Source organism: Sebastes umbrosus, chromosome 16 (genome assembly GCF_015220745.1).
Source record: "Sebastes umbrosus isolate fSebUmb1 chromosome 16, fSebUmb1.pri, whole genome shotgun sequence".
In the NCBI taxonomy this organism is placed as follows: Eukaryota; Metazoa; Chordata; class Actinopteri; order Perciformes; family Sebastidae; genus Sebastes; species Sebastes umbrosus.
This window is the reverse complement of record NC_051284.1, coordinates 24,963,477-24,978,504: the sequence shown is the minus strand read 5'-3', so window position 1 is coordinate 24,978,504 and position 15,028 is coordinate 24,963,477. Positions and strand designations below refer to the sequence as shown.

At 39.6% G+C, this 15,028-nt stretch overlaps 1 protein-coding gene across 8 annotated transcripts in view; it reads right to left on the bottom strand.

Annotated features, from left to right (window-relative positions):
* stxbp5b (syntaxin binding protein 5b (tomosyn)) overlaps positions 1 to 13,648 on the bottom strand; it is a 35,226-nt gene extending 21,578 nt beyond the window's left edge. For 4 of the 8 annotated variants that reach the window (XM_037796792.1, XM_037796793.1, XM_037796797.1 and 1 more), the window contains exons 1-5: positions 13,035 to 13,646; positions 9,740 to 9,837; positions 3,302 to 3,383; positions 2,720 to 2,820; positions 502 to 636 (exon numbers count right to left, since the gene is read on the bottom strand). In XM_037796792.1, coding sequence (XP_037652720.1) covers positions 502 to 636; positions 2,720 to 2,820; positions 3,302 to 3,383; positions 9,740 to 9,837; positions 13,035 to 13,181 — 563 coding nt within the window. In that variant the 5' untranslated portion in view covers positions 13,182 to 13,646. Of the gene's footprint in view, positions 1 to 501; positions 637 to 2,719; positions 2,821 to 3,301; positions 3,384 to 9,739; positions 9,838 to 13,034 lie in introns of all 8 variants that reach the window. The other 4 variants (XM_037796790.1, XM_037796791.1, XM_037796796.1 and 1 more) reach the window with 3 other exon arrangements.
* Between the last annotated feature and the right edge of the window lie 1,380 nt (positions 13,649 to 15,028).

Here is a 15,028-nt window from a genome sequence, read left to right as displayed (position 1 = left end):
TTTAAAAGTTATTACTCAATGTGTTGGGTAACACTGATCAAAATCGACTTCTACCTGCATGTGGCCCCCCGCCAAGTTACATCTGAACCCTGCAGGAAATGCAGTACAACATTTACCGATGCACAGGATGTGATGTAAAATTCATTTGATCCTTAAAGTGGGTGTTAACACGGGAGAGTGGGTGACACAGGATAGGTCACCGGAGTCAACAAGTGGGCACTTCCTATCACAGATGTTCTGTTAAATCAGGCAGCAAACACCTCCAGAAGTCTCAACAGAAAGTTCTGGCATGGCACAATCACCACCTCCATGCCGCCCTCACACTGATCAGAGCTACAGTATTCTCAGCTTACAGGACACGCTGTATCTGCAAGCACATTCCTCTGCATTTCATTTGAGTTTCCTGGTTGAGTGTCAACTTGCACAAGTGCACAAAGAAGATATGCAAATGGGCAGAAAGTGAAGGAGGAAAAGAAAGACAGTTGTGCAACACAGACTCACAGTTCGATGGCTTTGTTCCACATGATGACGTAGCCTGAGAGAGTGAAGGACTCCACGTTGACGATGTGGATGTTTCCTCTTTCTGTGCCGATGTAAAGCCATTTGCTCTGGAAGGGCAGGTGGCAGTATGTGATTCTGCAAGAGGAGATCAGGATCCATCACTACCAGGCTTTTCATTATCTCATGACTCAATCCAACCAAAGAGTCACCCTTGTCCCTAATCATGCTGCTCCAACTGGAAGGAGTAGCGAGTGACTAAGATTTAATTACAAAGGCCGTGCTCTGTGTCACACTAATGAAGCCAGACTATATATAGATCAGTGGGGAGGAATGGTGGAGTAAACACTGCTGCCTTTTCTCAACTGGTAGGAAGAAACATTCAGTCATGAACTACAGTTTACAGTGTCAAAAGGACCGGGCAGATGTTAACGGTTTAGTGTGTTTGATTGTTTATCTGTCCACACATCATAAGTGATCTCTCAGGTTATATTTCATGGGATTTTTACTAAACTTGGATGATAAATGTATTCTTGCCATGTCTTCCTACATTAAAAATTATGATAAACCTAAAGTTAGCAAAGAATTAAAGCTGCATTAATTGATTTTGTTGACCACATGTTGGCGAATGACACGAGCAACATAAGAATTCAATTGTAGTCGCATTTACGGCCACCTGATGAATTTAGGTCCAATATTCACTAGCCTTTTAGCTCTGTTTTGGTCTCTACCAACTCCTGAAAAAGGGGCAGCTAGTTGCTAACTCTGTGTGCTGTTTGATGCTGGATAGGTAGCAGACAGTAAGTTTATATTAGTATTTTATTAGTCTGTATACTGACATTTATTTACCCTTGTTTTCTTATTTGACTGTTTGATTGTTTTCTTATTATAAATTCTTTATTGTTTTCTTTTTGAAAAGCTCTTAGCCTAATTGTTCATTTTGGGTAGATGAATGGCACATAAATAAAATGTATTATTAACATAATATACAGTATATTACTATTTTGTGCTGAAAACAGCTGCCTGCTGCTCCTGGAAACACAAGCAGAATTTATGGGCCAGAAAACAAAAACAATGAGCTAAAAGGGTCTAAAACGTTCTGACGAGCTGATGGCAACTGCAGAGTAATAATTCTCTAGTAAGTAACGCTTTTCACTTTGCACTAGCGCTGTCCTCGGCTAAAGAAATTCTTAGTCGACTAACACTAGTACGATTTTGTTGACTGATCGAGTAGTTGATTTAATCGATAGAGCTGGGAAACTGCACCGCTTTAAATCTTTTGTTTACCAGAGATGTGCTCATAAGTTTCTTAGAAATAAGTAACTCAGCTTGAAAAAAAACATAAATGACTAATCGACAAAAGAAATCTTAGTCAACTAAGACCAAAATGACTGATCAGTCGACTAATCGGCTAAGAGGAGGCAGCCCATTTTCATTTTATTTGATTCATTGTTAATATAAAAAAATATTGATTAGTTCTGCTTTAAAGTTGGAACTTTTAAACTTTGAAAAGAAAATGGCGTACAAATGATGGTCGATGGATAGATGAATAGAAAAACGTTCACAGTCAGCCACAGATAATTAATTCTCATCAGTTAGAAGGCACTAGTATTTTATCTTGACCTCATGAATTCACTTTGGCTGTTTGGTGAAAGAGGACCTATTATGCTGCTGTGCTTTACCCCTTTCCTTTAGTGTGTCATATACTGTAGTGTTTTTGTGCATGTAAAAGGTCTACAGTGTTACAAAGCCCAAAGTCTACGACAAAGGGAGTTACTCTCCCCCACAGAAACACTGCTCCTGAACTGCCTGAAACGCCTTGATTGAAGTCCCGCCTTTTCTTCCATAATGAATGGTGATGTCACCAAGTGACACATTTGCATAATACCGCTTCGCAGCTAGTATGAGAAGAGTAAAGTGTTTTTTGAACATTAAAGCATGTAAACATGTTCTAGTAGAAACCCATAACACAAGTATGAACCTGGAAATAAGCATAAAAGGTCCTCTTTAAAGAGGAAAAAAATAACCACAATGAATGCATCAACACAGATGCATTATTTTTCGAGACCTGACAGCAACGACACTGCTAAGCTAATTATACACAGAGAAGCATGTGGCCAGCTGTGAAGACGGTTTCCAAATTGTGTTCACGCTTCACAGAGTGACAGAGGCAGCGTCACTGCACACAGAGGAGCAGGAAGAAGAAGAAGAGTTACTGTACCTCTCCCTGCTGAACTTGAGAGAATGCAGGATTGCAGGGATTTTTTGCCTCAGGTTCCACAGATGGATGCTGTCATCAGCTAAGGCACTCACCAGCGCCCCCTGTGGGGAGGGTCACAAACAGGGGGGTTGTTAGAATGCAAAAAAACCCTCTTGAATTTTGGTAAAGGCTGTTTTATATGGTTGTATCATGAGTGCACAACTATGAGGGCATTATAGAGGCAAAACTAGCATTACTGTTTAATCAGTGTGTTCACTAAAAGCACAATTTACACAACTAGAGGGGATTCATGGCCTACAAATACAGCTTGTGTTAACCACAGACCTTATTTCAGGCATCTAACTAAAAACCCATTAAAAAAAACCATTGCCTTCCAGACGAGGGACCCAGAAGTGTTAAAATGCTAACTCATCTCTGGGTTTTAGGACTCATTCCTGCAGCACTTTATGGTGCCTGCTAGTAAGAACATGGATAGACAGATGCAGGAGACAGTGGACAGACTTGTAGTGAAGGGGTGAGGAGGAGAAGGCGGAGAGAAAACCAAACAAGGATGTTTCCTTGGAACAGGTAATGACAACAAACCTCGTTGATCAGGAACTGGAGCTGGATGACAGCCGCGCCGCTCTCATGTTGACAGTAGCACTCCACTCCCGCACGGCCAAAGCTAAAAGTCAAATCAGTCAAGGAAAACTGGACAGCTGAATTATTTGCCGAAGTGTGAGAAAAACCCTGGTAGATTAACTGATACAGTAACGCTGAACAGTGTGAATAAGTACGTAACGATAACTTTTTAAAATCATTTCCAGCCTACTGCAGGTGGTTTTCTTATCAAAAATAATTTCATTTTTATAACTTAATGTAAGTTGGCATTTGCATTCTAAAACTGGCAGGAACATGAAACATATAAAACTAGTGAGTTATAAATAAAACCAGTGGGCTCCGTCTGCCTTATTTATCCACATGCGTCAGCCAGTGTGACGGCAGCATGATTAACTTAACTTTCACCTCTCTCTATTGGACTGAGAGAATCCCCGACTGCTAAATCTGTCCATTCAAAAACAGCCGTGCCGCCCATTCAGGCAACAGTAGATGTCTGTGGTTGAACTAAAAGCATACTTTCCAACCCTCCAGATTTTCCCTGTTTTTCGTTGCCCTCTCCCGGTTTTCTCCCGGGCTCACAATTCTCCCGCACTTCTCCCTATTTATGGCAACCTTTTTTTTCCTTTTCATTATCTTAACATGTTCCTGGCACTGACTGTACAGTGTGTATAAGCTCTACTGTTTCCAGCCGGACGACAATAGAGCTACACCAAATGTCTTTTCCCGGGAGAGGAGAGCTGCTCCGGACACCGCAGCGCGGTTTGAGCTGTGCTTGCCACAAATCACAGCATCACAGCAAAGCCGTCGTGGCGCAAGCTGTCGTGGCGCAAGCCATCGGAAATAACGGGTTTCAGAGCGCAGTGGTGTCGTTGTTGCATTGTGTCTGAAAGGGCCTTCAGTGAGTGAGAGAAGGAGAGAGAAATGGAAAGTACTGAGAGAAAGAAATACTCAAGCAGGGGCTAAAATGAATTAATGAATGAATGAAAACTGATGAATATTAGCCTAGTTTATATCAGAGATTCACACAAATTCACGCCAGAGGGGCGAATTATAAAATGTTCTTTCTTGAGAATTAAAAGTAAAATTAAAAGTAGGCCTATTTAACAAAAGATGCTGTTGCAGTGTACTTATTATTTTGTTATTTTCATTCTTTAAAAGTCACCAGAATGCCGGAAACAAAGTCTCTGAAACTCAAAACCCCTGCTTTGGTTTAGAAATCCTCCCTATTTTTGAGGGGTCAAGGTTGGCAAGTAAAGAGGAACCCAAATAACTGCATCATGTATGGCAGTGGTTCCCAACCTCAGGTCCAGGCGCCAAAGATCATAGGATCCAGGATTTGTCTTCTCTGAGACTGGCAAAATTAGATTTGCTCCTGTATAACTAAAATCATAACACACTTAACTGGATAATTTATACAAGTCTGTATACTATACCATATAACTATTGAAAAAGATATATTTGTTTTGCTGCTTAGTAGTAAAATCTAACGTTATATTCTATTTTAATCCGTATTAGTTGGCATTTAGCCTTTCAAAAACCGCTTGACGCACAAAAAATTAGGCCCGCACCTGTATTAATGTTTCGGTCTAGCAGCGATCTAACAACACCATAAATCACATGTATTTATCCACAATAACAATATTGCTATTATAGTAAATGAATTAAGTTGTTACAAAAAAAAAGAACACATTATGTATCTGTATTCACTTTGGCAAATCCGTCAAGACGTCATCATTTTTGTTGACAAAACTGAGTTAAAGAAAGTTGATTTAATTAAAAAAGACTAACTAACTCTAACTCATTTAATACACTGAATCACTTTATTTAAACTGAGGATTTTGAGGAGGATGATTTATAATTTTTTTTACGCTGATGACGTCGGAAGGGGGTGGGTATAATAGGTTGGGAACCACTGATGTAAAGGGAGACTGTGGCCACAGTGGAGCACCACCAGGTAAGCTCCAGGACTGTAATGTATCCCACAAAAACCTCCAAATACGTTCACAAACAGCACAGAAATGAGGAGCATAATGAGGAAAAGCTTGTCTAATTCAACCTGCCTGTAATCACTTTCACAGACGCGTAGTATCTGCACACCAGTATAAGATCTAATCATAGAGAGAATCTCTAGACAGACGCCACAAAGACAAGAAGGTGCATCGTCTCTCACACTCTGATCATGCTGGAGAAAAAGCTCCACAGTTGTGTTCACTATCAGAGTCCTTTTTGAGCTGACACAGCATAGTATGTCTGAACAGGATTAACCAAGCTGTGATCAAACAATCCCTCAGTGCCTTAAACAAACTAAGGTGGGGTTTGCAGGAGACCGTTTCAGGACAGGCTCAACAGTGGGCATCACTTCTGCAGAACGATGGAGGCAAACACAGACTTTCAGACTTTTAAGCCGGCGCCAGTCGAAGTCTGTTGGCAACTGAACTCCCATTCACCCGTGACCTTTCCGTCCAGTTTTAGCTCCTGGCCCCGCAAGTTCTGTACAACATTTGTCAGAATTATTAATGGATATCATGTCTCCACAGGTCCACAATGGAGGAGGAAGAGTCAGAGTCTGTTTCGCAGCCTCTGGTCATGCATAAATAAGAACAGAGCTGTAGTCTAAAGAGCAAAAATGTTAATATCCAACACTGTAGTGTATTCATGTTGCTAACATCAAGTAGAATCAATTCAACAGCCTTATAACTGTTAACACAAGGTGCTGTTCCTGTTTATTTTCTATGTGTGTTCACGAGGGCTGTCAAAGTTAACGCAAATTTGTTTTAACACCACTAATTTCCTTAACGCATTAACGCAATTCGATCTTTCAGAGGTTGTAGTTTTAAAGCTAGAGTGAAGATACTGTTATCATATGAAACTAGAAAAACCTAAGGAATCCATTGGTATATTTGTCATTTTTTGTGTTGTTAATTGATTTCCAATAATAAATATACATACATCTGCATAAAGCTGCATATTTGTCCACTCCCATGTTGATAAGTGTATTAAATACTTGACAAATCTCCCTTTAAGGGACATTCTGAACAGATAAAAAATGTGTGATTAATCGCGATTGACTATGGATAATCATGCGATTAAATATTTTAATCGATTGACAGCCCTCATGTTAAATCATCAGTGTATGTAAATGTACAGGTGTCTAGAGTCTGAACTGATTCTGAAGCGATGTAGGTTAATGGTGCTGCTGAGCCAAGTTACTTTCTAGGCTAGCAGGAAATTACTCAGATTTTTATCACTGTGGTTAGTAAGTAGAGCATTCTGCTGGTATTTCCTGTTACACTTCAAGATCAAAACCTTTACTATGATCAAGTAAGTAGGCCACAGGTACAAAATATGTAGTCTGTCAACTGAGACCGTTTACACTACACTACTTTATTTCATTAGTAGAACATGTGCTTCTAGGATTGTGCAAAAACAGGAAGCTGAGTCACACTAGTCAACGGTGACTTTGCATGTAACAAAATATCTTGTTGTGAGGGAAATGAAATGTTCCAATAAAAGTTCCTTGTCATCTTTGGCTCATGTGATTAGATTCAACTGTTTTGTAGTATTTTCAAATTAAAGTATCAGAGTGTTTATTTGCACCAAGGTGAGAATAGTCAGCAATAGGCAGCTGTTCAGCTATTTAGACCCTGTAATAGTAATAGTAGTAACATAAGTAGGGATAATGTACAGCGAGCCTTCAGGGCGATGCATTTATTTCACAACAACAACCTAGCTAGCTATTCATTATCCCACTTATTACACGGCTACTAACTTAAGAAATCAATGATTTGACACAAAAACAGTCTGCCAGAGTCCGACATCAGAACTGCGTCCATAGCAATGGTCTGTTATATATAGCAACGTAATACATTCCATGTGTCACTTGCAATATTTATTATCCATTTATATTACTATTTACTTCACTAAACCTTTTCTCAACTTTGATATCATATCAGAAATAGATACTGAACATGTTGCTCTCTCAGCCTTCTTGTAACTGCGAGTTTAAGACATCACACACTAAAGTCACACCACTTGAGCAACTTGAACTTCCCCATTCGGTAAACCAACATGGTTCACCACAGCATTTCAACATTTCAGCATCAGCGGGTTTTCTTGTAAGAGTCAAATGATAATCAGCAGGACAGGAAGTTTATCTTAATCATGCTAGCTGACGAATGAAAGAAAGAAGCAGCTCTTTGAAGCCTTTTGAGGTTAAAGCATCATTTGAGCCGAAAGAAGAGGAAGCTAAGCTGATCGTTTTAACAGTGTTTCTGTAACAGAAGCTCATCGAAACAAACTTCTGACTTTTCGCATGACCTGTCAGCTGCTACAGTATACTGAACTAGAAATGCAATGTAATCCATTTTGCACAAACTTGAACTTTCCCTTTTAAAAAAGTTCAAAACATTTTCTGCCACCGCTGGCTTCCGTTCTATGTGGGTCAAATTAATTTTAATTGCTGTTTGTTTACTTTCCAGCAACAAACACGGAGTCGGTCTGTGTTTCGTAGTGGCCTATATTTAAGAGCACATATATTAGGAGGAGCAGGAGACTGTCTACAGTAACACACTGATTAAAACACTGTAGTAGAGACAGATCTTGTAAAAGCAGACATTTATTGCTTGTAGACACCTCATTGAGCTTATGTCTACTGAGCTGTGGCAGCGTTTCCAAACTCCGGGGGCAATGAGGTGGATCGATACAGCCTGTCTTTTGATAAATGGACCTATTGCCTGAATGACAGTAATCCCATCGGCTCCACCTCGCACATTAGGACAACATGGAAGCAGTGTGTGTTCTGTGGGAGTTACCTTGTAAACACACAATGCTCTCTTAATCTGGAGAGTGGATAAAGAAGACGAGGATGCAGGCACTTCTAATGAACATCTGAATAAAGCAGATGGGCCTCGCATGCAAGATATGAGCCTGTGTTTATACAGGAATAGGCCAACCCTGAAGACATATAGTAAACAGCATAACCTGGATATGACCAGACTATCACATGCAGTGTTAAATAGTCTGTAATTCAGAGGCGGTTTTGTTGCCGTGATTTATGGAAGGTGCTTGGTTAGCTGTAAAAACTAGGGCTGTCAAAGTTAATGTGATAATAACACGTTAAAGCAAATTCGTTTTAACGCTACTAATTTCTTTAATGCATTAACGCAACTTACGATTATTAGGTTATAGCGAACTCAGTTTTAAAGCTAGAATGAAGCATCACATGAAACTAGAAAACCTAAGGAATCCATCGGTACCAGCCATGTCATACTAGCTTGTCGCAGGAGGTAAATAACACTCCCAACTTACACAAAATTTTGGAGGGGAGAAACTGGCATGGCCATTTTCAAAGGGGTCCCTTGACCTCTGACTCAAGATTTGTGAATGAAAATGGGTTCTATGTGTACCCACGAGTCTCCCCTTTACAGACATGACCACTTTATGATAATCACATGCAGTTTGGGGAAAGTCATAGTCAAGTCAGCACACTGACACACTGACAGCTGTTGTTTCCTGTTGGGCTGCAGTTTGCCATGTTATGATTGGAGTATATTGGTTTATGCTAAATGCAGTACCTGTGAGGGTTTCTGGACAATATTTGTAATTGTTTTGTGTTGTTAATTGATTTCCAATAATAAATATATACATATATTTGCATAAAAAATGAGCGATTAAATATTTTAATCGATTGATAGCGCTGGTGTTTACACACAAATAGACCAACCCTGAAGACATGTTGTAAACAGCATAACCTGGATATCACCAGACTATCACATGCAGTGTTAAATAGTCGGTAATCCAGGGGCGGTTTTGTTGCCATGACTCATGGAAGTTGCTTGGTTAGCTGTAAAAACTAATTTTTATCCTTGAATGCAAACAAACACAAAACTGACTCCCCGACTGCCCGAGGGGCCACACAGCACTGTAGCAGCTTGATTGTGTGTGTGTTGTGCGAGTCCAGTGATGTTTACAGCACATATGAAGTGGCATCCTGGCACAGACTGGGCAGCACAGTTGATGAGGTTGGCTCCTCGGCATATGGCGGAGGAGCTGTTCATGCTACTGCAGAGATACCACTAATGAGCCTGGGTGCTCCAAGAGAAGGAGGCTGCTGGCTGCACAGAAACACATCCCAGCTAGTGGAGCCCTTCACCTCCCTCTGTGCAGTGTGGATTTTTTTATTTTTGTTGATGACAGGAGGTAAAGACGGGTCACTTACTGTACGAATTCCCCAGACTTTGAGGAATGCTGAAAGGCGACTTGGTCATATGACATTTGTGGAAAGGATGACAGGAAGTTAGACGTGTTTACATGTTTGTGCGAGTGTTTGTGTGTGCACGAGGGAGTGAAAGATGTTGAAAAATCATCCAAGCTTTACTTTCCTTGTGTGGCTCTCGTCATTGAAGGGAAAAAAAAGGATACAGCCTCAAAGCTCCTTTCTGAGTCCCAACGGCCAAGATCTTCTGCACAGGGTCAAAAGCCATTGAGGATGGTTGATATGGGAAGCCATGACGCACAGTCTGCAGGAAAGAGCAGAATTTATATGAGACCTCCAGTCAGCTAATCAATCATCTGCTACACAGTCAAGCTGGCTTTACTGGAGAAAAAAACAAACATTTCCATAATCTCCCAGAAATGTAATCCATCAATGTGGAAAATTAGTCTCATTATCAAAATAAATTAGATAAAGCATAAACATTAGTGCAAATGGGGACTGGAATATTTATTCTGATATCCGCTTGATATGTGTGCAGGCTCAATCCTGTAAAACATCAGTAATAAATTCATTTCATCCATCCTGAGGCTCACATTTTCAGCCTCGGAGTGCACTTCGTTGCCAGGATTTTGCAGTCAGTCCCCCCCCCAAGCAGCCACCAAAATGTTATCATCATCAGGCATCTATAACTCAATTGTTTCGGGTTGGAAACCTTGCCCAGCCATCCATAAGCTGTGTGCAGCTTGCAGCAGTGTTATGTAACAGGTAACGCCGTGGCCTGCTAACCTGGGGACCTGACCTGTTCGGCTCCCAGCTGGGGCAGGAGCTGGTGGGCCGGCTCTCCAAGATGCAAAAACTTTCCAGCCAGACCCAACGGGCTGGATTATTAAACTGTGCGTGATTAAAAATGAGATATGGGAAATCATGTGTGTTGACCAGTGAGGCTGGGATTTAAAGGATAGGTTCACATTTTTAAAAGTCTGTTTAAAAACAAGTCTACACTGAAAGAGTTGGTTGCTGTATTGATCCTACACTGGCCCTCAGGAGATGTAAGTGATAGAAAGACAAATGGACAGTCCTGTTCAGTGTAAAAACTAGGTCTGTCAAAGTTAACGCGATAACGTTTTAACGCAAAATTGTTTTAATGCCATTAATTTCTTTAACGCATTAACGCAACTTGCAATTTCTAGGTTGTAGCGGCTCAGTTTTAAAGCTATGAAACTTCAAAACCTAAGGAATCCATTGGTATCAACCATGTCATACTAGCTTGATGCAAAGGAGGTTAAATGATGCTCCAAACTTGCCCTTATTTTGGCGAGGAAAAACTGGCATGGCCATTTTCAAAGGAGTCCCTTGACCTCTGAGCTCAAGATAATGTGAATGAAAATGGGTTCTATGGGCAACCACGAGTCTCCCCTTTACAGACATGCTCACTTTATGATAATCACATACAGTTTTGGGGCAGTACCTGTGAGGGTTTCTGGACAATATTTGTTATTGTTTTGTATTGTTAATTGAGTTCCAATAATAAATATATAGATACATTTGCAAAAAGCAAGCATATTGGCCCACTCCCTTGTTGATAAGAGTATTACATACTTGACAAATCTCTCTTTAAGGTACATTTTGAACTGATAAAAATGTGCAATTAATTGCCCTAGTAAAAATACATGCAAAAGTTCAGCTGAACTAACAGACAAATCAAGTAGGTATCTACCAAAGTTACTGTCATTTTTGGCACTAAGTCCCTCTTCCTTCAGCAAGCAACCATTGTCCAAGAGAAACACAAAGGAAATGTTACTCTAAAAAGACTGTGAAATTGAAAGATATCCACTTAATTTGTCACACTCAGACTGAGCTCTTATTATCTTGAGCTGAACTAAAGTCATTTTTACACAGGACTGTGTGGATTTTGTCCTCCATCTCTTACATGTAATCATCTTATGAAGGGGATCTCTGTGCAGCCAGTGGGGACAAGACAGGAGGAGTTATTACAGTATAGCCATTCAAATGTCCATAAGGGCATGTGAATGTTGTATTAAGATAGATTTAAAAGACCTATTCTTTAACTCAAAATGGTCCCTTCTCTGTCAAACTGCAGACTAGGCTAGCTAGTTAACTTAAAACAGTGACTTGAGGCGATGATTCAGTGCAATGCAAACAGCCATGACAGACAGCCTGGATACAGCCAAGCAAAGGCACTCAATAATTAACATATAACGTCTAACTTGTACTTTAATATCTTAAGATTTAATTTTTGAGAGAAAGTTCAGCTGAACTAACAGACAAATCAAGTAGGTATCTACCAAAGTTACTGTCTTTTTTAGCACCAAGTCCCTCTTCCTTCAGCAAGCAACCATTGTCCGAGAGAAACACACAAAGGAAATGTTACACTAAAAAGACTGTGAAATTGAAAGATTTCCACTTAATTTGTCACACTCAGACTGAGCTCTTATTATCTTGAGCTGAACTAAAGTCATTTTTACACAGAAGAAGAAGGAGGAACTGTGTGCATTTTGTCCTCCATCTCTTAATCATTTTATATGAAGGGGATCTCTTTTGCAGCCAGTGGGGACATGACAGGAGGAGTTATTACAGTATAGCCATTCAATGTCCATAATAAGGGCATGTGAATGTTGTATTAAGATAGATTTAAAAGACCTAGCCCTCTCGTCTGGTGCTTTTTTGTATGTATATTGTTGCATTTTTTGTGCTTTACATTTGTCTGTGCAATATATCCTTGATACATATACACCTCAAGTGCAACTACCTTTGTTTACATCTTATTTATTACATCTATACCCTACCTATTTTACAAGTGCAATTACCTCTGTTTACATTACAACTATTTTCATATTTTATACTTCTAGTGTAACACATCTATTTATATTTATTAATTACATCTACTTTACCTGTTTTATTTGCTTTATAACTGTGTGTGTTTTACCTGTTATATGTTTTATCTGCCTCGTTTAGTCTCAAGTATTTGTTTTAAAGCACTGACCAGAAGTGGCAACTGTGAATCTCGTTGTATTTAATACAATGACAATAAAGCTTTCTATTCTATTCTATTCTTTAACTCAAAATGGTCCCTTCTCTGTCAAGACTAGGTTGAAGCTAGCTAACTTAAAACAGTGACTTGAGGCGACGATTCAGTGCAATGCAAACAGCCATTATGACAGACAGCCTGGATACAGCCAAGCAAAGGCACTCAATAATTAACATATAACGTCTCCACAGTTATAACTTGTACTTTAATATCTTAACATTTAATTTTTTGAGGCTGTATATGCTGGTACAATGGTGTAATTGTCCCAATGAACAGTGCTGATAAGAGAAGAAAACAACGCCAGTGTTTTGGTGTCACGCCGCTTGTCATCTGACTGACTAACTGTCAGTGTCAGTTAAAAACGTTAGTTGGCCGATATTAACGGACAAACCCACCTGACGGTTAGTGTCCGTTAAAGCCGTTATTGAGCCGTTATTAACGTACAAACCCACCTTGCAAAGCTGGAAATGCTCCGACTGGAGAGTCTCATGGATAACATCGTTCTCCCTGCTGGGAGTACCCGGCTGGGCAGCAGCGGAGGAGGAAGAAGAAGCCGCTGTCAAGCCGTCCAGCACCTTTCTAATGTTAAACTTCTTCATTTTACTCCGGTTCGTTGGGACGCGACGGTTGGACGGTTTGAGAAAAAAACGGCTCAACGGCTGAAGCTCGAGCTAGGTGAGAGGCTAGCTGTTAGCTCTGTTAGCCTAAATAACGCACAGTTAATATCTTTCTGTATAACATCTCACATGTTACGGGTTAAGGTGTTGCTGCCAGCCGCACTCACACCAAAAAACACCCGCATTGATTTAGCGGAGGAGTCCTTTCCTTTCCCGATATCTTGTGTGTTAATCCGCCATTTGTGTGTTGGCGTTATTCGATCGGGATCAATCGTTTCTCCCTCCCCGGTCAGGGCTCAGCGGGCTCAGCGGGTAGCAGCGCTGAGTGCTACGGAAACGCAGTGAACTGCAGCGGGGACTGTGAGTCTGCGCTCTGCTCTGCTGCTGTGGTACCCGGATGTTGGGTTGCCACCGGTGTTACGGTGGTTTTTGTGACCTGTCAGATTCTGTGACCTCGATATAGGATAGCTAGCACAAACGGTTGTATTCTATATATTTTTGATAGCCGTTAACACAATTTTATGACTTCACAGGCTACATATTTTGATATAAATCGTTACCTTGTTACCCAAACATGAGGCTGCCAGTGGAGTACAGGAGGGAAATATTAAAACTATTTATCAAAATTGGCTGTCAAAATATGCTAATAAATAAAAAAACATGGCTGCCAAAATGGTAATAAAATGAGTGCCTATATATATATATATATATATATATATATTTTTATACAATATTTACAGACAGACTAACAATATTATATAATAATATTAATAATTAAATTAGAATATGAAATGTTTAGTCAGAATTTCAAAGAAAGAGACAAATGACATTTCATTTATTTCACTTATCTAACAAAGAAAACAAATAAAATAAAAGATGAGACGAGTGCCTCTATTTTTAAGCAGCTTTACAGGTGTAGTTGTGTATTTTTATGGATAATTCACCCTAACCTCAGTATAAATTACATAAAATAAATTAAAATAATAACAATAATAATAATAATAATAATAAATAAATTAAATAACTAATCTACACAATGCCAGTCTCATGGAAAGTGCAACTAGCCTACATGAAAACCATGCCTTTTTTTTTCTTTTTTTTACTTTAAGATACACCCTAAATTCCCATTTTTTTCTCAAAATCCACAAAATTGTTGTACCTAAGAACAAAAATAAAAAAATTTAGTTAGGGAACCTAAAGTTCACATTTTCAGTGTGTTTTTATGGCCCCCTGCTGGCTGATGGGCCCTAATGCCTTGAGACTGAGAAAGAAAGAGAAGCTGTGCCTTGTGACAGCTATCATAAAAAATAAATACAAAAAAATAATCAAATAATAATGCAGGGGAAGTGAGAAAAACATGCCTTAGATGTTTGGAACCACTGAAGTTAAATCTTCTTGTGTAATCCTCTTCACTCACCTTCCCCCCCCAGAAATTTGATATCCTTTTGTAAACGGTGTTAAAGTTCCCAGTTCAGGATCCAATCTATTGTGTGTGCATGGAAAATAGGCCGTATTTCCTCATTCCTCTTGTCCCCCAAGGAGGAGAAACCAGGTTATCTTATTTCCACAGAGAATCAGAAAACTAGAAAATCTGGTTATATGAACACCAGAAAACCTTGTTAAATTATCACCTTTATGATCTGTCATTTAAGAGACCCATAATTGGCTGACATTTAATTTCCTGATTTTTTTTTACTGAATGGAACATTGTCAGGTATTAAGTAGCACTCCTTAAATAATACATCTGAAAGAGGCATGTGAGAGAGATGGAAGATAGTGTAATGTTAGGTGGTTATTCCCAACAGTGTTTTATAATGAAGTAAACATGT